The following is a 26,064-nucleotide window of genomic DNA, read 5'->3' as shown; positions in this document are numbered from 1 at the left end:
GCGCGTTTAACTCGATGCTAAGCAAAGGCTGTCATTTCCTAGCAACAACCTTTCTATATAATAAAGTAAAATGATATATATATCATTTTACTTTCAATTCGGCTATAACGATGCAAAATGGGCCAGTATTTTATAAAATTAGTTTATTCTTTGACAAATGTGTTGTCTATTGGTGTTCAATTGTTTTTTTTTATTATAAATTAAACAAGAAGCTAAAATCTCTTTGGTGAATAACAACTATGTCTGCCTGGTATCGCTTGATGGCATTTCAAAACCTAAGTTATATGCAAATTAACCAATTACTCGTACATTTAAAATTACAATCTACAAGCTATTTCTTTAGCCCCCAGAACGAGTAATAGATTCCACAATCTGGACGGCGGCGACGGTGTGAAAGCGTTTTATTATTTACACAAAACTTATTTCAAAGTGAAATTACCCATTACGCTGACTAGTTCGGTGCAATGCATTCCAATAAAATCTATAATTTCTATCTGCATTTATTACTCAAAATATTCGTTTCATACAAACATACTCATAGAAAATAATTTAACAAAAAATATAATTAATAATCTCATCAAATCGTTCTTAAATCTATGGAATATTTCAGATAGTTCATAGGAGTATACCCTAGAGTAATACTTCAGTAGGTAAAGCTAACGATATGGAGGAACCCTGTAAGGTAAATCATTACGCCTACGATAGTAGAAAATAGAGGATACGTTAACGTTTTGGTCAGTTTGGTCGGGAATGTCGAGAGATTTGATGTTCGACGCAAAAGCCTTTTAAAATAATATCAATTGAAACAACAAATCTAATTCGACGTCGAACAGTACGCGCATTATTGTCTTTGTACGCATAAATTTCAAAAGCACGACTTAATCTTATATATACCCGTTTTATAAAACCTCATGTTTAACATGAGCACGTTGAGGCCAAGAGAGCAGAAACTGTTCGTCGGCTGGATTATCGAGTTGCACATTCTCCGAGAGCGCCCGGGAACACGACATGGTGCCCAGAAGGGCACCACTCGAGCGCGACTGCTGGCGACACAACGGTCGACGAGAGGGTGATTCGCTCTCATCTGACATAGCCCGAGTGACAGTAATACGAGGAGATTGACGGCGACGCCGATCTCTGCTTATCCCTTCTTCAAGCCCCAGGGCCCGACCTAAAACGATGTGTGGTGGCGCTCGGATCAAAGGTATGGCCGACGATCTAGGTCGTTGATATTCTTCTTCCTGGGAATCTTGTAACACGTTGCACGAGGCGGCTCGTTGGGCCGGTCTTTCCGATCCTCGAGACCCCATCGCCGCAGCGTCGGACAGCCGCCTCGTTGTCGGTGGTCGGATGCACCCCGAACCCGCCGACAATGATGGCCTTCTAGAACCGCACGCGCTGGGTGTCCGGGCCTGGATCTCCTGAGTCACCTCACTTTTTGTCATCCTTTTTCTCCTGTAGTTACGAAGCGAGTCTCTTAAAGCCCTACTGCGGATACCATATAAGATGCCATTGACGGGAGGAGCAGCCGCTAGGAGAGTCGCCGATAGAGCAGCTAGCGATTGTGGTGGTATGGCAACCGCGGGCCAGATCAAAATACAGTAGTAAGGAAAATAGAGTAATGCCAGGGAGCCAAGTGGTTGTAGTACCGCGGACAGTGCTCGCCGGCGCGGAGGTGGCGGAGGAGAAAATGGATTACGTTGGTGGGTGACCGTAACTTGCGCCGACAATGTCACTTCGTAGATGGCAGCTGCGATCCTATGTCGATGATAACGGGCTATACGTAGTATTTTCAAACTACAAACTAAGACAAGTGTGGTGGGTAATAACAGAGTCAGAAAAGAGTAGAGTATACAGAAACCCAGCGCCGTAGGTCCTGCGCCGCAGTCCGGGGTGCAAATTCCGAGGCCCATGCTGTACGTCAGCGGCGGTTGTGCCGCTGCTAGCGGTGCCAAAAGAGCTGCAGTTGCCATCCATCCTCCAACGAGACATATTAAAACCTATAAACAGAAGAAAGCTTTTAATATTGATTGAATTATGAAATCAAAAAAAAAACAGTGTAGAATTCGTGCTGAAGAGAGTAGACGAAAGAAAAAGGCGACGAGAAGTAACTATCGCTTAGCTCACCTTACGCGCAGATACGATAGCAGCGTAGTGGAGCGGCGCGGCGATGGCGGCGGCTCGGTCGGCGTGCAGGCCGCATACCGTCCACAGCTGCAGCGGGTGCAGCGCGTGTAGCAATGCGCCGCACGCGCAAGCTCCACCTCCCCAACACAGCGCCGCACCACTCGCCAGTGCGCCCACCGCGCCCAAGTGCACCAGAAGCACGGACGATGCCGATGCCGGCTAAATATATTGAAAGTCAAAAGTATATTATTTATGGCAAAACAAGTGACATGTAAGAGGGTTCAAAAATCGAACGTAATGAATTAACTCGTAACATTACCTCTAATATCACAAGATGAGACGATTAGTTGAAATAATAACATTAAATGTATACCATATTATTAAGAACTGTTCGTTGCACAATTACAATTCCAAAATTGATATCTTAATGCATATTAGAACACGAGTCTCGCTTCAGTGAAAACACATTAGTCGGTACACTCGTAGAGTTGTAACGAACAATTCCACCTTTGTCCATTGTTAGTTTATTCAGCGTTGTATATACACCCGCTTTGTATGGTGCAGAGTTCATTTGAAACGGAAATTTCGTTATTTAGTATCCTTGTGGGTAATAAAATTTACAATTTACAGCTGTAATTATTTAACTGTGTAAACATAAATAGTAATAAATAGGTCTGATTATACATCGTAAGTTAAATTACACGAATATTACTTGTATGTCATATTATAGACATAAAATATTATTCACGATATCTTTGGGATAGAAAGATGTATGGATAATATAATAGTTATAACGTAACATCAACGATCTCTACAGTCTGAAATCGCACTCGAGGCTAGTGTTCTATACTTCTTCGTACTTAAAAATATTAAAGATTTAAACCCAATGTACTCGTCATATGTGTATGAACTAGAGATTACTAAAATTAATTATCTGTCCAAGTTGATATATGTCGTAATACTTGAACTTAATTTAGGACCTTTCTGTGCAAATCGAGCGTAAAATTTATAATTAAAATATTAAGGTGATCCTTCACAATTAAGAGCATAAAATATTGTGCTAGCAAGTTTAACTGGAATATTAATCGAATGTTTGGATGGACGATGGATGTTTGTTAGATGGTATCTCCAGAATGGCTGCATGAATCTCGCTGAAATTTGGTACAGATGTAATAGTCTGTAAGAACGCATAGACTTCTGTACTGATTATTTAATATCACGCGGACGGAGTCGCGGGCGACCGCTGGTGATTTAATAAAACGCTACATACATCGACGTTTTGTTTTCATCTCTTAAGTTTATTTATTTTTTGCAAGATGATTCGTAGATGGAATTATATCTACTTTATAAAATATGCTAAACCATAACATATAAAGATTAAAAAAACACCTATGTGTTTTCCAGACTATGCTCTACATCTATGCCAAATTTCATCAAGATCCGTTCAGCCGTTCTGATACCTTCAAACAAACATCCATCCATCTAAAGATTCGCATTTATAAAATTAGTAACAAGTAAGAAGTGAGATTACAATTACGTTTTTCCAATCCTTACTCTATAATTACGTCATAAACTTTGAAGGTTTATTTTATTTAGGTTCCTTATTTTACTTTCATATCTGGTAAATGTTTTTTTCAAACTCGACATTCTTAAAAGTAGTGAAGTCATATAAATGGTAACTTTTAAAGGGGCGGAAAATTAATTTTCCGTTTCGCAGATTACAGAAGAGTTCATCGAGTAATTTAACTACGTTAAGAGCAAAAGTTTTTTAATCAGTTACATTTACAGGTTTAAATATGGCCGTATTTTCCGGTAAAAAAAAACTCTAGTACTTTCAAAAAGCCAACAATCATTCGTAACAAAATTTTCGAAAATAATTGCACAACTCAAAATGATGAATTTTCTGTTGTACACTTTTGTTGACTTGGCACACTGGACCAAAGAGTACTCTAACTCCCGACGTGTCAAAACATAAGACGGAGTATTCAAGACAAACCTGTTTAGTAATAACAATGATGAATAATATGTAGGCGTTTAACAGCAATCCAATAGCGGAGATGACGGTGACGGCCACGTTTAACGCCAGTGATATAGCCTCCTCGCCACGTGCTTCCGTCCCGTTCATCTCCATAGTAATCCTGGTCTTTCTGTCCTTGTTCTTATCACAAGTTTAACCGTTCCAGTTCGAGGTGTTGAATTCCATTGTGTTCGAGTTTGTCATCTCACCGCTGCAGCTGCACTCCATTGCATCTTCAAAAATTATAACCTGAAAAAAATAGGACACTAAAAGTTTTCATACGAAGAAAATATACAATGTATTGAAAAACAGAAATCATCTGTAGAATTTTGATAAATATTACTTTATTTTATTATTTTAATTAGCATATAGTAGACTAATTTGGATATAGTGTCTCTTGTTCGTACAATCGAATAAAATAAATAATTGAAAAGAAAATTTCATTCCAAAAAAAGAGTCAATATTAGGTTAAAATTATGTAATTTTCATCGTCATCCTTCGAAAGAAATAAAAAGCCTCCTGAAATGTGGCTGTAAAACTAAATTATTGGCGTAACCAACCCTCCCCTTAATGTCCTTTTATGTTTTTTATCTATATTAAGTCGTTTGTCGAAGACGTAAAATTTTTTCAACATAAACTTGAGTTAACATTACACTTTTAAGAGCCCAACAAATTATATAGGAGTATGAACTGTGCTAAATCTCTTACTTCTCTAACGAATGTCGTATAACAATGACGAGTAAAAGTAATCAATTAGTATACAAGTATATCAAAGTCCATTTGACATACACATCCAAAACAGATAAACTGATGTTAAATTTCCTTTAATTTTCTATTAAATATATTTATAGAAATTTATTCATCTATTTTAGATATGTTAAATTTACTTACCATATTATATATGACTTTTAAACGTCATTGTTATAATAAATCCAGTTAGAGTATTACAAAACATCCTAGAGTAACATTAACAAATTACGTTAAATGAATAAAACTTTTAAGGGCAAAGTAGAAACTAATCCTACTGATTGCAAATAGAGTTGTGCTCTGAATAGTAAACGTGTAAGCTAATCAGATATATCCCAGACGCGGCGCATAAACAACTAAAGAAGTGTGAGAACATCAATAGCATTAAAGCAGCTCTTTGTTACGTCCGAAGAGATATTAATTAGCGGGCGAATGCAATGATAAGTTACTTTACACCGCTACTCTACTTGATTAAACTCTTGATTTGCATTAGTTCTAAAAGACGTGAACGCTAGTCTGCTAAAAAGTGGGCGTGTGTTACCATCTATAAAAACATACCATTATTTATTGATTAAACAATGCAATCCAGATTATAAAACTTTCGTTACAAGTTATATGTTGGCTGTTCTCCCATTTTGAAGCAATATTTATTGAAGTTAAGTTTTGTTACGACAGTTGTAGGATGGTTACACTTCGGGAAAAAGTTGGCTTGAAGCCATTCCCGTTTCCTAGTGTTAATTAAAGTTAGTAATGTTAAATGTATACTTGAGAAAATGTATATAGGAAAAAATAAGATCAAAACTTTCACCATTATCATCATCACCATCATCATCATCATCAACAACATCATCGTCAGATGGGCAGATGAAACCTATGCCTTTCTCATCTACCATAAAATTAAAGGGAATATAATGTGCAGTTTTAATATACTTTATTCGATGATTTGATTTCCATTATCTATAACAATGTTTTCTTAATTTTTGCAAGAAACAACTCATAAATACGTAATTTTAATACAGCGTATTCAAATCATGGTTATTTCATATTCGTCGCATGCTCGAGTTCTAGAAAGCAGCGCGCTCTAGCAAATTGCTTGAATTACTTGTTTATGAGCACCCTTACAAAAATAACTCGTAATAATTCTAGCTTATATTTATACTTCATGACATGAATACGAAAAGAATTAGCAACCCAATGTTGATAACACTTTCCTGAATAATACCTGAAAACTAGTTCTACATTTAATTAATCTGTGTTTAATATTATAAAGCGGTAAGATTATTATTCATGTATACAACAAATAAACTCAAAAACTAATTAAAAAAAATCATTTGCCATTACAGAGATATACCACTGAGTAACATAGGCTAAAATTATTACTAGATTGTTAATTCTGCGTGGACAACGTCGCGGGCAAAAGCTAGTTTTAGCAATATATTATACTAAATAGAATAAATATGTATTGTTATTACTCTTTTATATTCAGTAATTTAAATAAAGTAAAACAAATAAAAAATTATATAACAGAAAATTTTGCAAGAATATATAATAACATAAATAATTCGTGAATCTATTGTAATGTTACAATCCCAAGGTTACTGGTAACTACACATATTAATATTAGGTCAAGTAATATTTATAGTACGTCTTTATCAACATCGAGTAAAAGCAATCTGAACTATTATTACGTCATTAAGTTTTATAGACTCTGTCCGAATACTCATTTTTAGATTTAATCGATCAAATTAGATCATATATTAATTCGTTGTAGAATACTCTATTTCCATTGTTATTCATAGCTACTTAAAGTCTTTATATTAAATATTAAATTATTAACAAATTATATAGGTAATGAGTGAATGGTCGAATTCAATCGAAACGAAAAATTATATTTACTCATTTCACTAGCTGACATATTTATTGTCTATGGATTTAGATTGGAAAACTTCAGAATTTAAATCGATGACACTCATAGAAGAGGTGTGCATTAGTCAGCTCGTAGCCGTAGCCCGTAGCTTTCGTAGTCAGCTCCGAAGAATCAAAGAATCGTAGCGTAAAAACTTTTAACTTTCAAATACAAGACAGAGAATAAATCAAATTAACAATATTTTTGTAAATTTCTAAAGTAAACAACTATAGTATTGAATCGTGTTAGCTATAAGGTACCCAAGAAGTGGTTTCTTCATTTTATCAATTATCCTGTTTCATCTGCCTATTTTACGATATGACCAAAACGATATGGGGTTTGGGAGTGAAACATTTTTATAGCCATAAAACTAAGACATTTAAAAGTACCATGTATTTACGTTTATTGTGGAAAGTTACTGTTTTAGTAATAACATTTGTCCTCACGAAATACTCCTGGCGGCGTAAACTCATATTTTATAGCATTAACATAAAATTTGTATTTTCTAAACAATGCTATCAGCCAAAATAACGTTGACCTACATAGAGTGTCACAATTTATGATGTACTATGTATGCGTATAAACGACATTTCTGGTTATTTCAGCTCTATGTGACATAAAATTTGGAAGAATAAAAAGCACCCGGTGCTTTTACTTTCTACATGAAACTCTCAGCTGTTTTTTTCTTTATTGCAGCTTTGATATTGCATATAATTAAACAGTGTAATTATGAAGATGTTTTTTGAAACAATATACGTCTCTCAAAGTGCTCAACTCATAAAAATTACGAAATTCTACGTCTGATTTATGCGCTGGTTATATAACAATCTCAATATAAACAAGCTGAATAATTACGTCTTTATCGACAAAAATCTACTATGACTATAACGTTGAGACCGTTAAGTTTTAGTAGTAATAAAACACATATAATCGATCGAATTAAAATATTTTAAGGATCATAAAACATAAGTTACTATTAATTAAAACTAAAGTTGTTAAAAACAAGAACGGAAAAAGTCATATTTTCTGAAATATATATTTTTTTCAACCGGTAATTTTTTTACAAGTTAAATATAATAAAATTCATATGAAAGTAAACGTTTGCTATTTTCTATATCATTTCATATTGTACATATTAGAAAAATTTGTATAAAATGCGTTTCATTTCATTGCAAATTCCAATAACCGAGTTTGCAGACATTTGTTCGAAGACAGTTGGCTATATTGAATTCCAAAGCAATGACATTGTATCCTCGGTGACACGATATGGAAATTCTATTGCGAGGTAGCTAAAATTAGTAAACTTTACGATTCTCATTTCATGAAGGACTACATGTAGGTGAGTATTTAATAACGAGAGAGTATACAAGTATACTCTTTACTACTTATAGTTTTTGAGAAAAAATTATTAAAAAGAATTGAATAAATTGGACTGTTAAAAACAAATGAAAGGATGGCAATTGAAATAACGATTCATTATTAAGTAGGCGTGTGTTTGTAGTATCTTCCATCGCAAAAAATGACCAAAATCTACAATATCACAGTAATTTTATTGTTCACTAGCCGTCGCTGGCGACTCCGTCTACCCTGGATAAAAAAAATCTAAATAAGTAGCCTATGCGTTCTTCCAGACTACATTGTATACCTGTGCTAAATTTTAACGAGATCCGTTGAGCCGTTCCTGAGATACCTTCAAACAAACATCCATCCATCCAGACATTCATCCATCCATCTAAAAATTCGCATTTATAAGTAAGACAAGTATGTTAAAGAAATTACTATTAGGCAACAATTATAAAGTTTAATGTATTTTGAATAGTTTTATCGACAAACTGGCTCAGCGCGGACCGTCAATTAATAAACTGAAGGTTAAGGTAAACCAAAAGCGCTGCGGTAGAGGCCTGTATTCAAGCCACGTTTTTAACTAATTCATGGAATAGTCAAACAAGTTTTCCACTCAACAGCAAACGAATATTAAATGGGTTATGTGAAATTATTGAACTGTATTCGTTTTAATTACTAATATTGTTTATTTTTGTAGTTTGGGTACAAACTAGTAAATTGAGAATTCATGATGTTTGAAGTTTAGGCTACTGTTTATATTATAAAGTTATAGGCATTAATTTGACACACAAAGTAGTGTGAAACATCCTGTTGGTTTTTTCATTAGAGAAGGAGGAAAACGAGCGGCCGGAACACCGAGGTATCACCGACACCCATGGACATCTGCAACACCAGAGGAACTGCAGATGCGTTGGCGGCCTTTAAGGAAAAGAAAAAGTAAATGGTCAAATAATATATAATCTCGTATGACGGCTATCTCACAAAGCTTTTGAAATCTGCTTTAAGAAAACAGAAGAAGTCTTGGCACATATTACCTAAATATTTATTCAAAGTGAAACCTTAGAAATAATAAAATACAAAAGATTTTCTGGAAATGATTCGTAATTTGCTCTTAAACGTGATTCCGACTCGACGACGTTCCAGTAAGAATTAGCTATTTTACAAGCTATTACGATCGCCATTTTGCGGCTATTTCATTTAATAGACATCGGCTATTAGATGTGACTTTAGAGGTCAATCGATCTAGTATTAATACTTAAACGATTTGATATTATATACTCTTATATTGTGCGACTATACTAGAGCTGAGTAAAGACGTTTTATTTTGTAGCATTTGTGGTAAATAACTTTAGTTTCCATAGCTCAACAGCGAGTCTTTGTACCCTTTACAAAAATTTAACGTAATAGTCTTTTTAAAATAAACTTACTTTACAATTCTTTTTGAGATGACAGCTTTTATCTCGAATTCAAGTAGTACGTCTTCTATAACAAAAACGCCTTTCACAGGAAGAAAGAATTTGATGTTTAAATTTTTTTTATTTGTATTTTGCAAAACAAAACCCACGAAAAAGATTTCCTTTAGTGCCAGTATGAAATAAACAAAGCTTTTTTTTTTAAATATGCATAATTTGTTTACCACTCAGTTGGCAGGCATTGGTTATTCGTAAATAAAAAACTATTCGATTTTTAAATTTGAACAGTGTTTTAATGGCTGTCAATAAATCAAATGTATATTAACTAATGCGGGTCCAAAAGCTCTGGCCTACATTTGTAAAACAAACGAGCCGCTCAATTTCACAATTCAGTCAAATACTAGAGCATCCGCGGCAGCATCAGTTTCCGTCCCTTTATAAATAACACTGACATAACGGGGACATGACCTCTCTGATTTAATGTCAATAGAATTTCGTACGAATAAGATTATTAAATAACACTGACAGCCATTTACCAAGAGAGCTTGTTAATTACACATTCACTGGTATCATAAGCCAGCCCCTAGGTTTGATTTCACTCGCAAAATCTTCGCTAAGCGACTCCCTAAGCGACCATTAAAAGACTGTGTGTGTAAGTGTGGCTAAGAACTAAATTTTCACTTTGTGAATTATTATGCACTTTTGTTTGAATATTTATTAAATAATTCTCAAAGAAAAACACGTCAGATTTTCTTTAAAATTTAGTTTATAAATATTATAATATTTTAGAAAACTATTATATATACGAGTACAAAAGACGCAATATTCTTTCAAGCTGAGTGAATAATTTGGATGTATCTTGTTATACTGAAATAACAAAACTGGTTTAAATTTTTGAAGTTATTAGTTTTACTCTCTACCATTAGAAATAATAAAAGCTCACACACACACACACACATGTTTGTAGCTAAAACGATGAATATGATTTACAATATGAAATTGTGTCCTGTTTGTATTCATGAGGAGACATTATTACATATAAATTTTATACAAATGATATATGAATGATAACATCACATTCAATGTCAAAGTAATTTAAAAATAAACATTTTGTGTTGCGGATAACGGATGCTATTAAATTTATTATAACGATTAACGCTCTCATAAAACTGTCGTGGATTTTTGTTCACTACATAATATCTAATTTGGTGACGTATTGAATTCGATTATTATGTTTCTTACCATGAGTTTCCACTACTCTCAAACTCTTTAACTTCCCTCTTATTATCTTTACAAATGTTATACAAAAAAGATTCTCGTTTTTGTATATAACAAATAAACTCCGAAAGTAATGGATCAATTACAAATATTCCATTAGTAAGCTAAATTATAACTTAGTAATATATCCCATATTTACAATTTTTTTTTATCACGCGCGTAGACGTCGTAGGCAAATGCAGGTCTTTTATTAAGTAGAGATAACATTATGTTTCAGTAAAAGTATTTTGACTATGAAACTAAAGGTAATATTGAATTTAGATTAGGAGGAGAAATATAAAACATTAAGGAAAGATAGAACTACTACATACGACCATAATACGTACGTTCATAAGGTTTATCATTTTTTAGTGCTATTATATCACCTTTTTGTAACAAAAACCCTAACAATAAATAGATAGAGTTTCAGTAACAGTATCACAATTTCACAGAAGCATCGAAAGTAATTTGGCGCGTAGAATGTCAACAGGCAGCCGGAATAAATTATTGAATTACTGAAACAACTTTCCGTCTCCGTAATGCAAACGCAATTTAATTATGCCTCAGAGTACACCACTTTGTTTACTTAAGCGTAAGCTTTCCCTGTAACCTAATCAATCAATACATTCAAATAACATTACGTTATTTAGTATCGAAATAAAATGTAGGATCTAACTTTCATCTAGTAGTGTGTATAAGTACAGTCGACTGCAAAAAAGTGGCAAAAGATATACAGATATATACGAACTCCTAAAGTGATCAATTATATGTACACCCAAAGTCGCCAAATTAATTGAAACACCCACTCTGCACAAATACATGGAAGCGTACACATCGTCAAATATATGAGTTCAGTCAAGGTGCCCATAATTATCGACTCGTGTCACGAAAAGAGTAACATAATGTGAAAGATCTCCTAAGAGATGTAACTCTAGAAATTCAAATACTTTTTTGTAATACAAATTATAGGTCTTTAAATTAACATGTCTATTACGTATTATAATCTTACAACATAGAATAGAGTTAATTAAATCGAAAATTAAAAAGAATAAAAATTTCAACTTAAAAATTCTTCAAAGGTACATACATAGAACTTTCTGAGGGCTCACATCGTCGCGTCAGTCGATATTTAGATGAATATTTTCCCTTACTGAATGAACTTCAAATTATTACAGATGTTCAACCTGTTTTGAAATATAATGTTTTTTTAATAAAGTTCACGCTGAAGATTTTATTGCATCGCTATGAAGCGTAAAAGTGGAGTCGATGGCACTTATTGAGCACTTATTGGGATTTAATAATAAAATATTGGTTTCGTTAATACCGCTCAAGTTTTCTTATTAATAATTTAAATTAAATTAGTTTTGAAATTCAATAACTAAAATCTTAATATTAACAAATAAGAAAAAATTGTCTATTTATTACCTATAAATTATTGTAAAATTAGATGAAAATACCATTAACCCGTTTCGTGATTTGAGAGGATTAAACGAAAAACAGCGTAAGAAAAAGTAGCTTACAAAGATTAATTTATAAAAAAAGATAAGCCTAAATGTTAGGCAATATTACTCTATAATTGTTAAATTATAGCAAAGACATTCCTATATTTAGAATATGGAATGAAATCCACCTGTGAGACTACGGTGCTAGAGCACCATTGCTCATATGATATAAGAAAAATAATTATAACTGCATCGGTTATTTGTAGGAAAGGATTTCGTCACAGACGCAGGTGGCCAATTACATCGCCAAATTACTTTAACGACTTCCTCTCGCCGCAATACACCTGAAAATAATTATGATCGATGTGCAATTTGTATCTCTACCGTGTTCTGTGAAAATCTTTTAGAAATGTACTTACATATAGATACACATATATTTCTTATACAAAGCAATAAAGCAAATTTTTTTAGCACACGCGTTTCCATACATAATTATGTCGTCATAATATGTTTTGCTTTCGTATGACTAACCGTAGATTTCTGAGAGCAAAGTCTCCGTTTAAAACATTCTGTTTTCTCTTTTTTGTCAAAGATAATGACAGATATGATTTGTTTTATACAAAGATTTTGTTCTCACCCACGGGAAGGGAAGAAATAGAATTTTTTGTACATCTTGTATCACAACTTTATATTGTGGCATGTAGAATTTAACCATAATATAACCGTGCAGGTTTATTCACAGCTTGTTTTTTTATAAGAGAAGGGGGCAAACAAGCAGCGGAAACACCGAGGTGTTCCACGACGGCCATGGACATCAGCAATACCAGAGGAACCCCAGATGCGTTGCCGGCCTTTGAGATGGTGATACACTCGCTTCTTGACGGACCCTAAGTCGTAGCGATCGTTGTGGTCGATGTCTTTCGAACACGTGGCACATGAACTATGATCTGTGCAATGTAAAATAGGAAGTATATAAAGTCTAATCAAATTCGTGTTTTGGTAAATACAATTGAAAATGAAATGGAATGGTCATTGATCGTGGGTTAGTCGATCAAGTACATCATTTACATCAGCGTTAACTCGTGAGTAGCAGGCAGACGAGCTATTTGTGTCGTTTATTGCCTGTCGCTAAATAACTGACCGGCAGCTGTTCAACAACGTACTGCGAATGATCCGCACAATCTACGATAAACTTCGACAGTTTAACAGCTAAATTAGCATCAATGTCTTCGTAGCCGTTAAATATGTATTGACATAAATCGTAAAACAAATGTTTTTGATGAAATGAAAAAGAAAATAGATAGAAAATATTGTTTTTGAAACGTAGATTTGCAATTTTTTTTTTGATAAAAGTTGAAGTCGTTTGGTTTTTAATGCTGCCCATGAACATTTTGCTGTTACAGTGTTTCCTAGTGTAATTTGTTACTTACTCTTAGTATTTTCTTTGTACAAAACATATCGTCATCCCTGTCTTTCATCTTTGACTAAACAGAGATAATATTTTTAAATGGACATTTTGGTCACAACGATAGGCAAAATATTTCTTTTTGACAAGAAACTCGTACAACATTAAAAAATTTACTCCCGATGTAATAACAAATATTTTACACGGTTATGAGACGACATTGTTTTCATTCTGCTAAAACCTTGGCAAAGCAGATTATTCTAAATTTATATAAATTAATTGAAGAAACTAGGAGCAGACTTTCCGGACATTGACAAATAGTACTTTTCTCAATTCTAATTTCTAAAATTTTACTCTATGTACTTTGATATATATAACATGACTAGCCGTCGCCCGCAACTCCGTCCGCGCGGAATTGAAAAAAAAGTTTCCTAAAGGGTTTTCCCGGCAATTATTCGCATTTCTCTCACCTTTTAAACCTTCCCTAGACCTCCACAAACCTTTCAAGACCAAGATAAGATAAATCCGTTCAGCCGTTCTCGAGTTTTAGCGAGACTAACGAACAGCAATTGATTTTTATATATAGACTAGCGGACCCGACAGACGTTGTCCTGTCTACACGTCTTTAATTTGAATAAATTAATATGAAGTTAATATTTGATGAAAATTGTGAATCTAAACCATTCCCAAATCTCCTTTAACACACACAAAACATTTCATCAAAATCGGTCCAGTCGTTTGAGAGAAGTTCAGTGACATACACACTCACATAACAATTATATATATAAAGATAGCAGTGATAGTAGAAATACATTGTTACATAACACATAAATATTTAGACTCTATATATCAACTTAATAGTGTTTATGAAGATGGCGTAAATTTAAGTTATTTTAATATTTAGAACTGGCGATCTGCCTAATGGGATATAATGAGGCCATCTTTGTTATGTATATTTCAGAACTTAATTAAATCCATAAATTAAATTAACATATTCATATTTACAAATATAAATAATTTAAAATTATTTTAACAAGATATTCATAACAAACATTATTCGCATGTTATAATGATACTAAGTAATCGTGAATTAATCTATCGTAGCAGTAAAAGAAAAATGTTGTCGTCTCTGTTTTATCAAAGAGAATGTGCAGGATGGCAATATCTTTGTATAGCAAGTATTACAATAAAGAAGACAACCCAATAACTAAGGAATAACTGCGATATAGTTGCAACCAAAAAGCTCATTCAGTTTTCAAATATTTACAAGTTACCAAACTTATATTAATTTTAACTTAACCCTCAAGTAAGCTTTGTGTTAGAGTTCACAACTTGCTCTATGTTTGACATTCATACTTTGACAAAAGGCAACTCGGTTTCATTGGGCACACTCATAACGTATGCCCGAATTCATTACCGACCAAATGTAATGTATGAGAATGTTTAATTATTTAATCATGAGTCATTTTACATTTACGCTGTAGTGATATTAAATATGTAACTATTTGGCTAAAGTCCTAAACGCCTCTGTATTTATTAATTGTAAACTCTAGATTAGGGATTTATAAAATAGCCCAAGTAACCCAAGGGCACACCAGGACCTGGCGGGAGTGTACGATGTCGAAAAATGAAAAGAAAACTTCATAAGTTAAAAAAGCAAGGTTTCCAAGCATGTACAATTTTGAAACCTATCTACAAAATAAAAGTTTAGACATCGCTCTAGATGTAGTATTTTTACTAAAACATTTTCAAGGTTAAAAAGCAAAAAAATAAAACGCGTGTTCAATATCTTCGATCAAGGCTCGTGATTACTCTTTACCGACTATTACTAACCATAACTATTTCTTTTCATTGCACTATTTTATATAGATTTTTAAATGTCTCTATACAGTTTTATATTATAATAACTTTCTAATAATCACAACCATGCTTACATCATGTTCGTTTATGAAGATATACATATTTTCTCTTTCGATTTGTAATAAAGATCAAACCTAACATACCTTGTTTAAGGTATTTCTTCTTCGATATCTTTGAAAAATTTTGGCTACAATACCTTAACAAAATTTAATAAGACTCTCTTTATTCTCTTTTCAATAGCATGATTTTTAAAAGGTACCTCGCCCCGCCGCAATCTCGACATAAAATTTTATAGATATAGTCTACACAACCACACCTTTAAGGTCATAGTACTATATATTGATTGCTTTTATTCGAACTAAAAATATTTAGCTTTTTTAATAAATTAAATTAATTTATAATAGGACATTTCAGGGGAATAACAGACTTTAAGGTTGACTTTCAGAAATTCGTTTTAGTATTTTCATAACCTAAAAAAATAACGCTCCCTCATCGCTTTATTAAAACGATTTATTTTATGCTACATGAAATAGTTCATTTGGCTGGAGGACGATGATTTCAAAGAACATAATGTACATAATTATATGTCGTTGTATATAACTGTTGATTTATTAATGTTCTTATTGTGACTAAAAGTAATCTGTTAAAAATTCTAAAGAAAATATTTAGTTTAATCACGTTCTCAATATGACTCAACGACTTTCAATTGTTTTACCCCTTGATCAAATTGCCTCCTGATCTTGGAAGGTTTGACGATCGTTCATATATATGAACGTAAATATTCCGAATATTTGTATGTAATTTATGGTGAATATAGCGTAGTAATGCACATTCGTGATTTATCATCGCATGCTTTGATACTATTCCGAAAACGTCATTCATAGACATATTTGTTCGTCGACCCATTTTGTAGAAATATAGATTGATTTAAATTTGATTTTCACAAAAGGCTAACATCATGAACTAAAAGTTTCCAATGTCCTAAAATTAATTATAAGATATAACAATACGATGAGGTACAGTTACTTAGAAATTAATTTAAACCTGCATTTCTAGGTATAAAAAATTCAAAACATATACATTTATGCGGTTTGAGAATTGAAATATTGGGAGGTTCTTAACACCCATAAAATGTCTATTTTGTACTAGAAATTTTACGAGCAATGTAGCGCAGTGCACCCTCTTGAATAAAATAAATCATAAAAACCGCAGAATGTGCTCGTTTGGGTTCGTTCCCTTTGCCATCTGGTGTTGCGGTCTATGTTTTTTTGTTCACAAAACATAACAAACTGTGTACGTGAATATTCAACATTTTTTTGTATGAACACAACTTTATCATGACACAAAAGGGTAGTCCCTCGGTGTTGCACACGCTACATCGTAGGGTTTGTAATAATTTAGTTCTCGAAAGTCCATTCTAAGCGAATTAATCGATACGGACGTCAAACATGTGTGAAAGTATTTCAATTGCATAAAATAGAAATGCGATATCTTTCGTTCGGCTTTTTTTCCAAACACCCTTTGTTTTAAAAAGAAAAAGAACTGACTGAACATTGTAACGACTTTCGTTCGACCAAATATTATTACAAAAAAATTGTAACCGAATTTTTAAAAAAGTTCTATTTTCAAAAATAAAGAATATTTCATGTCCGCTATCGTTACAACGTAGTTAAATTTCGATGTACAATAGAGTACTTTGTTATCCAAGCATAGTTTCGTTGTTAGACCAAATAAATTAAAGCCAGACAATGAATATGTGATCGAATTAAAAAGAAATACTATTTAATTCACCAAAATAGTTAATTAAATCCCAAGATATTTATATTGTCATTAAACATCGTTGCAAATCCAAGGAAAGACTTTGCCGAGAGTGTACGAGTAATATTTTCAAAGAACAAAAAATATGTAGTAGTTATTACATTTAAAAGAAAGAAATACTTTTACACGTGTTGCTTTAAAATACGTTAAGATTAGTTGCTTATCTGTCATTGGTTCAAATAGTTAATATTAAAAAAGTAAAATGAACTTAGTAGATTATATAATATTAAAAAAATACATGAAGAAACACTAACTCATATTTTATTAATTCAAAATAAAACAACTATATAATTTGGTATCCTTCACTGAAGAGTGTAAAACAGAAAATACAAATTACTGCTGTGATGTTCAAACTTTTTACAATAATGATGGGAGTCCACATAAAATATAATTTTCTAGATTGCACAGACAAAAATATCTATTTTCTTAGTTTATCAACACATCAGTTATGTGTTCATTTTAAATTATCACCGTAACACAAGCTGGTAGAGAGAATTAGTCATCTAGTATAATATTTTAGTTTCCAGTAACTAGTGAACCAACACTGAGAGATAATATTTTACACCTAATCAGTCTCAAGACTTGACAATGGAGTAATTTAATATAGACTATAATTTGTCAAAGGTAGCTTCAGCAAGGTTATTTTACTAAAGTATTTTATTATCTGTGTACTGGAGCAATTTAATAGTAACTTAATTAAATATATATTGATTTTTCAGAAGGATTAATGTCTGTATCGTTATATAGAATGGCTTGGTAGACATGAAATTTTGATTAAAGTTAATCAAGTTTCAATTTCAATATATTATCAATATCATCATCATCATCTTCAGCTCACTATAACCACCACGCTGGCCCAATGCGGATTGGTTGACTTCACACATATCTTTGAATTTCTTTGCAGATTTCATCGATGTTTTCATTCACCTTTTAGTATGTGATTTTCTTAAAAAAAATTATTCGATCGTCAATTCGTCAACCATCCCACGCCTTGTTATAAGAAATACAAATATTAGCGATAGTTTATCAACTAAATTGAAATCCATTAAGAGATCCAAACTCGCAGACCCTATTAGGTTATCGGCACTTCATTTATATTAGACTTAATCAATTTACGTACTCGGTCACGTTCAGTAATCACATTCCTTGATCGCTCTTTAATGTCGACCAAGTTTATACGTTTATACCTAAATGATATTTTCAGATTTTATCTACATGCAAACATAGTTTTTATCAATTGTTGTGATTTTTTTACTAGTCAATTTCGACATAAACCTGGCATATTTATCACGTATAGCAATGCGTTTCGGTTGCTTATCCCTTTCATTTTAAGAAGCAGTTTTGATGATGCATATTTAAGGGTAAAACGTACTATTTTATAGTCACATTGACGTCTATAATATCAATCTCCGGCGATCATAGGGTTAAAACACACTAACTAAACAGTCTGTAATTGTATTTTTTGGAGTAATTTAATTGATATTCATAGCTTCGATACATAATTTCTAACCTACAAATACACCTGTCAAAAATTTAATTTTCATATTAAATATAACATCATAAAATTTCCGCAACCCTTTGAAAATTGTCTGGGCGGGTTTATTATGAATAGACTTTCACTATTCCATAATAAACCCACCCTGAGGAATTCTAGAAATGAACGACACGAAACCCTAACATTGTGTGAATAGTTTGAAGTCGGAAATATTTGTTTAAAAGCCTTTTAACCTTACATGCTAGTACTAAAATTATAATTTATAGCGTGATATTTGTTAAACCAAATGTTTAGTATTACAGTATCAAATCTAACTAGATTTAGAACCTTACATACAAAATTACTTAGACATTTTTCCAACTCCAAATTTAATTATTTGTGATCTGATTTGTGCCTGAATTCTCGATATTAAATCCTATTTATAAATGTTACATAAATATGGGTGTGTAGATAGGACTCTATTTGACCTCATGGTTTATTTACGTCAAATATTATTTCGCACGCGAAGGACGGAAGGAAGGAGTAGGAAAAAAGAGATGAAATAAAATCATCCATTGATGAAAAGAATTTAAAAAAATATCATAACAATGAGTGAATTCATGTTGATTTTTATCAACGAAATTGTTTTGTTTCCATCGGTTGAAATAAATGAACCACATTTCACTTTATTATTACCTCGTAACCACTTTATTGTTTCAAATTTCAATTAAGACCGCTGCTCAATTAACCAACAAGAATAATAAAAATAAATAATCAACTATTTAACTTTATAGCTCTCGCTGAAACAAAGTGTTTAAAACAATTATTTTCACATTGAAATTGTTCTGATTCAACATAATTAACTAATATATTTATGACTGTCATTTCCGCTATTTTGTGATACTGAATTTCTACATGATAAGACAATTAAGATTAGATTTAACTTAATTACAGTTTCCATTTTCAATGAAATGGAAACTTCATTTCCATTTATTTTTCTGTTATTACCGGACTGAGATAATTTCACGATTATAAAAAAGCTTGACCGATTTTATAGATTGAAATTCCTTTTTCTTTGTTTCATTGTCCCTAATGTTCAATCTAATTTTATTACATAGTATATTTATAATCTATGTGTAATAGTTATTATAAAAATATCCCATATTTTGACAGTTCCCTGCCGTTGACCCGTTATCGTATTGGCATCTATCCAGACCCACTTTTATGAATTCTTTTATTCGTACAAAAGAAACCAATGCAGGTGGATATTAGTATAAGAGATTTGGCTCATTTAATAATATGAAATAAAAAAATAAATTACGTTAATCGTAATGGAAACATTGACCAAGAACTAACCAGAACAAAGGAGTAGAAATTAGAGCGAAAGTCTTATTATTTTTTTTAATATTGAAGCCCTGTTTATTTCAACAACCATAATCAAATTCCGTTTATTCAAACGTATTACTAATAAAAATCTACATTTTATTTTAAATTATTTAGTATATTTCATACAAGATACTTAACATTAATCTCAAACGGAATTAAAATCTTGAAGATTTTTTACATAAGCACTTTATTTTTAACATTAAAGAATACATAACATAACTATTTTGTACATAAATTTATAATTTTCTAACGTCAAAAATAAAAGATGGAAACAGAAATAAGGTTGTTTGTAAAGCACATAACTTATTAACACACTATTGTGTTAATAAGTTATGTGCTTCGGAGGGCGACTATTCGCCCTCCGAATCTATGCCAAAAGCCAAGGTTACACCCTAACAAAAAGTGTCATGGCGTCAAAAACACTCATAAAATATGAGTGAACTTATCGCACACCTGGGAAAAATGTGTGCAATATTTATACATATATTCTATTATAACTCTTACTGTTTTTAATACAAATGGAGTAGACAAAGGTAATACAAGAGTAACACGATATTTGGAATTATTTAAAAATACGTAAAAATTATTGTAGAAATGAAAGTATTTATAGTATACGTAACAAAAAACAATTGCGAATCAAAATGAAAGAAAAGTATTATCTTTTGATGAAACAAATTACCATTATGGCAGTAGTTTTTGGCATGACCTAAGATTTCATACAAGAATTCAAAAGGGGTCAACATGTGACGATTTATTAGAATAGCCGCCAACACAAATGTATCTATTGATCGTGTGGTAACCTAAATAGAATAATTGCAATAAAACTCCCATAGCAAAGAGTCAGTGATACGTAAAAAGGATGTAATAAATCACGAGTAAAAAGCATAGCAAATGTGATAAACGTTCAAGGTCTGGGTTCCAATTGCAGGGTAGACAAAATTATTTTTATTTAACGTTATCAAAACAAAAATGTCTTGATAACGTAAGATAAAAAGTCCGTTAAAAAACTGACACTAGTGATTCCCAAAATGGTCTGGGTAACCCGGGAAGCAGCGAGAAATAAAATAGGACTTATAAATTAGAGTACAAATATATCAGCAGGGGATTCCCCGAAACGTTAAGAGAAGACAGAACAAGAGGACTACGAGACAAAAAAGTATGAATAACATGTTTGCTACACTGATATCCATAGTTGAATAGGAACACCTTATTTGTTTTTTATACCTTTGCCGCGCCCACTAGACCTATTTAGCTTTGAATCAATTTTGTTTCTCAATGTCAACATTATAGAGATGTAGGTTTCCGCTATTCATATGCAATAATGAAATCGTCAACTATAATTTTTTTTACACTTGCATCATCAAGTTTTTTTTCGAAATATGTGAAAAACAAACTACATTTGTATTTATGAAAAAATCTTTTTGCCAATGCAAACTAATTGATAAAACTAAAAAAAAATCGAATTTTCTTGTTATAGGTAATGATTCATTAAATTTACTAAATCATAAGTTATCATACGAAAACTTTGTCATATTACTAAGTCTTAAAGTTTATTAAAAATACAGAAATAACTTATTATACTTTAAATAATACCCAAAAAGTTACCTTGATTTTATTCCTATAGCTACCACAGAAACACGGGTCCGCTTTTCTTTTAATCAAAAACCTTTTTTACGAAAAGTATTCATAAATTATTTACGACACAATTTCAGCACACGTACTCGCGGATTTTAATAACGAAATTCAGCGGGCGGGCGGGACACAACCACCTCCGAAGAGCCACTGAAAGCGACTGAAGTGCCACTGAATTTCACCAGCTGTAGAGCTAAGATTGTTTTAACACGTTGGTAGGAAACGAAAATCGACTAGCCTATACACGTGACGACCCTCAACAGGTATTTCCTTATCAATTCATACTTCGGATTTCAATACAAGAACAAAATCATTAACAATTTTGTCAATAACTAATTGTTAGGACAATTAAGTTTAGTCTAGTTTGAATGTGACGCTACGTAACATTAGTGCTAATGAATTTAACCCACATTTGTCGAAAAGATGCAATTTTATTTTAACTTAAGATACGAATAGACTACGATAAAAATTGCGATATTAATGTCTGTACTATATACAATTTTATAGATTTATCAAAAGATATCAATTTATATAGAAGTATATACTGATTGTGTCACGGATCATCATCATCAGCTCACTATACGTCCCCACTGAGGAGCCTACCTTAAGCTAGGGGTGACAAGGTCATAGTCAACCATACAGGCTTAGTGCGGGTTGGTTGACTTCACACGTTGAATTACGATGTTTTCCTTTTTATTAACTGTTCTTTAAACTTTTCAACGAATTTAACTTAATAAGTAAAATAAAAATACTCAAAAACGTCTATTACAGTGGTTCATTATTATTAAATATAATAATGTAGAGGAATATTAATGAGGGCTCTCTGTCATTGGTTTATTAAGTAGCCGCCCCGAGCATTATTACGGAAATTATATTTCGAACGAGTATCACAGATTGGGAGTGAGTAGCTTTTTGTCATTCATTTTGAAATAGGTACTCTAAAACTGATCCAATTTTAAAAATATAATATGTAGAAAGAATATTTTATCGGGAGTATCATCTAAATTGGTTCGCTTGAATCATAGTTTTGACGTGAAAACCATAAAAAAGACGAATTATGCACCTACTCACTTTTTGAAGTTCAAATGTTTAAAAGTATCTAGATCCTGTTTCTTAATGAACAGAATAAAAACACACATCAAAGCAAGTAGGAAGGCGATGAATTATAATTTTAATACGAATTAAATACGAAAATTTAATGAAGATCATATTTCCTTGCAAATGAGCTCGATTATACGAATAACGAATAATTAAACTAATACACATTTTGTTACATTATAGTTAATAATTCCCCCATCTCCATTCTACCTTCGAACATACGGTGGGAATACATACCTTTTTTTTGGGTGCACAGTGCAATACCACGGCCACACACTCATGCGGTGCATATCGGAGGCCTTATTTTCTAATTTATATTATAAGGCAGCAAACGAACTTGCGGCTATCGTAATTCGCCGAAATAGCGTTTATCGCGACCGCCGTCAGAAAAGTCTCGGCGATTTTCAAAATGGCGGAGGAAAAAACATTGACATGAAGTCCCTATGCCTGTTCGATAACTTTTTCGATGTATACACGTAATTAATAAAAACAAAAATCATATAGTTAGTTTAGTGTCGACCAGTATAGCCGCGCCTAGTAATAAGTAAAATATGATGCATATAAAATTTAACGACGCCTTGGTAATATAATGTGAAGCCTTCTACACAATAATACTATTATGGTATACTGTAAAAACTATAGAACTTATATAAATCTTTATATTCTATTTCTTATATATTTAGGACCACTGTTCAGATTTTGATAAAACTTTGCGTTTAAAAACGTTACAATATATATTTTTTCGAACATTAATCATTATAAAGTAAAAAATAAAAACTACAACATAATATTAAACAGTACGTTGGAGCATAAACCTGTAAGATTTTTCAAATTTTTATGATATTAGAGAGGAGATAAATGTTTTTTTAAATTTCGCGTATATAAGTAAATTTTTAGAAACGCAAAAAAAATTCTTCGTTGTCTTTTACACTAACCGTTCCCACACGTAGCCTTGAATATTGAAAGAGCTCACATGTTTATTAATCATTGATGTTTACTCGATTAGCAAGCCTTGAAGAGTTTAAAGAAAAATTCTCAAAATTCAATAACATGTATTTGGCTCATTGGAAAAGGGCCAAAGCTATTTTTTAGGACGTAACAATAGAATTGATATAAACATTAAAATTACGAAAATTCCTTTGTAATCTCTGCAAATCTTAAAATTAAATATAAAATATATAAATTTACTTTAAAATTAGTAAGGCCATTACAGCCGTTAATGTTTAATGAAACTATAAAGAAAAAAATTCTTGGTCTAAATTTTAATTTCATTTTATTTCAAAACATTTTGTTCAAAATAAAATGTAACAACGATACGTAAAACAATCAGCTTAGAATACGGTTATTATTTAACTTAAAATGACAGCTGTAGGTTACCAGAAAAAAGTATAAAATAATAACCTAAAAATTTAACTTCAAAAAGTGTAAATGTAACAATACTCACCTTTAAAATATTAACACTATTTTGCACAAAACGTTACAGTTAATCTATCCATTCAATGTTTTATATAGAAACGATTTAAAAAGTTCACATTTTATTATAACAAAAGCGCCTATGATCTCGCGAAATGAAAATAATCTGAAACTTCAAACACCCGCCATCCACCATACGCAGAGAACGACTGAAGTTCAACTAAGGCAGATTTTTTTTCTATCCATTAGGCGGCTCCGACATTATTAGTGGCCAGTACAAATGGTTCGTTAATTAGATGCTTTATATCCTACTATTTTTTATTTTGTGAGCTTTCGAAATTTAAAAATATTTTTTTTTATAAAAAGTAACTATAGTATTTAACATTTTTGTATTACTTAAATACGTCTCATATTAAATATTAAAAACACTGTTAGGGTTGCGCTAAGAAGCTACATGCGAGAATTTAATGTTCCCTTGCGGCGGTACATGAAATCCGATTATGAAAGGAACGAGAGGATGCGATGACAACAAATTATCGCGGTTTATGTTTGTATATACGTGTTTTTATGCTCATCGTAACCAAGTTACTATAACCGTGAATTTTAACCGTCGTAAAACAAGCATAAAAACATTATTGTTATCATTCTTGTTTTCAAAAACAATGAATGTAATATTTTTATATAGTTTTGGACAGGGGAGCGCTAGTGGGGTATCATAATTTAGTTCAACTTATGCCCACCGGGTCAGATAACTTTATCGGTCTATGCAATTGTTATAGTGGAGACCCACCGTTATTTTATAAAGTCATCAACCTTATACGAATGATAAAAAAACTTTTCAATTTAACTTTATATTATAAAATCTAATGTCACATTTTTCAGTTGACTATCCGATTGTATTCATCTATACAAGAGTACCGTTTGACTTCAGCTTAGCGTACTAAGTCGCAGGGGCTTGGAGAGAAAATTAAACTTCAGACATATTGAAGATGCGGACCCATTCAAAGCCCCTTGGACTTGTTCCTAACGCTTCGAGATTGCGTACATAGTCAAAGGACTCGATATTAAAGGAAGGATTTATAAAAATATAACAGACAGTAAATAAAGTGTGATTGTGTCAGTAATAGAATCTGCAATCGTACTTCCATTTTGACGAACAATCTTTACTAACAAAAAAATAACACTCTAATACTCTGAGCGTCAATAGACTAATGGTTAGGGGACGGATTTCAAATCACGAGGTCGGGGCTTTGAATCCCGCCCTTCGACTATTGTCGTAAACCATATCCTTGCACAAGCTTAGAGCTTATTTGGAATGGTTAAAGAAATATTAGTAAATTTACACAAAAATCTGCTAATATTTTTTATAACAAAAAAATAAAAATAAAATAAGGATGTGCTCTAAAAACCCATCTTATAATAATTATTAGCATAACAATTAAAATCATCTAGCAAATTAAATTATGTTATAATTTATCACCCTGTGGTATATTTAATCATAATTTAGAATTATGTATTTAGATCCCCAATTATACAGAATAAATCGTAATACAATAAAGCTTTTGTACCTCAAGGGACTTTAGAAGCACGCTCCTTGCCTATTAATTACCAATTAAAAGGTAATCAGTAAGTACTTTGAGATTTTTCTTTGATTTTCAAGAAATTTTCATTAATTTACAGAATTGACTGCTTTACAATTTAATAACAATGAAAGTAGTGTCTTTGA

General features: G+C 32.0%; 1 protein-coding gene across 2 annotated transcripts; it reads right to left on the bottom strand.

The window, feature by feature from the left end:
• Positions 1-678: 678 nt before the first annotated feature.
• Positions 679-24,473, bottom strand: LOC106115710 (beta-3 adrenergic receptor). Of its 2 annotated transcripts, none has more exons than XM_013309169.1 (4): positions 24,370-24,473; positions 4,124-4,393; positions 2,128-2,346; positions 679-2,000 (listed from the first exon to the last, which is right to left on the bottom strand). In XM_013309169.1, exons 2-4 carry the CDS (start codon positions 4,256-4,258, stop codon positions 900-902), a joined length of 1,455 nt encoding a protein of 484 aa, XP_013164623.1. In that variant the 5' UTR covers positions 4,259-4,393; positions 24,370-24,473; the 3' UTR covers positions 679-899. The 2 variants fall into 2 exon arrangements, with proteins under 2 accessions (XP_013164623.1, XP_013164621.1); XM_013309167.1 differs by lacking the exon at positions 24,370-24,473 and adding an exon at positions 21,801-21,945.
• Between the last annotated feature and the right edge of the window lie 1,591 nt (positions 24,474-26,064).

The sequence above is a fragment of the Papilio xuthus genome, unplaced genomic scaffold (genome assembly GCF_000836235.2).
Source record: "Papilio xuthus unplaced genomic scaffold, Pxut_1.1 DF827777.1, whole genome shotgun sequence".
Lineage (NCBI taxonomy): Eukaryota > Metazoa > Arthropoda > Insecta > Lepidoptera > Papilionidae > Papilio > Papilio xuthus.
The sequence above is the reverse complement of the archived record's forward strand: the minus strand, read 5'-3'. Positions and strand labels throughout refer to the sequence as shown.

What these genes read in the sequence shown, in the direction of transcription:
- LOC106115710 (XM_013309169.1), bottom strand. Translation starts at nt 4,258, where the DNA reads ATGGAGATGAACGGGACGGAAGCACGTGGCGAGGAGGCTATATCACTG. An exon ending in TCATTGTTATTACTAAACAG is followed by an intron (nt 2,347 to 4,123) that starts GTTTGTCTTGAA and finishes CAATATATTTAG; the next exon opens with CCGGCATCGGCATCGTCCGT. An exon ending in CTATCGTATCTGCGCGTAAG is followed by an intron (nt 2,001 to 2,127) that starts GTGAGCTAAGCG and finishes TTCTGTTTATAG; the next exon opens with GTTTTAATATGTCTCGTTGG.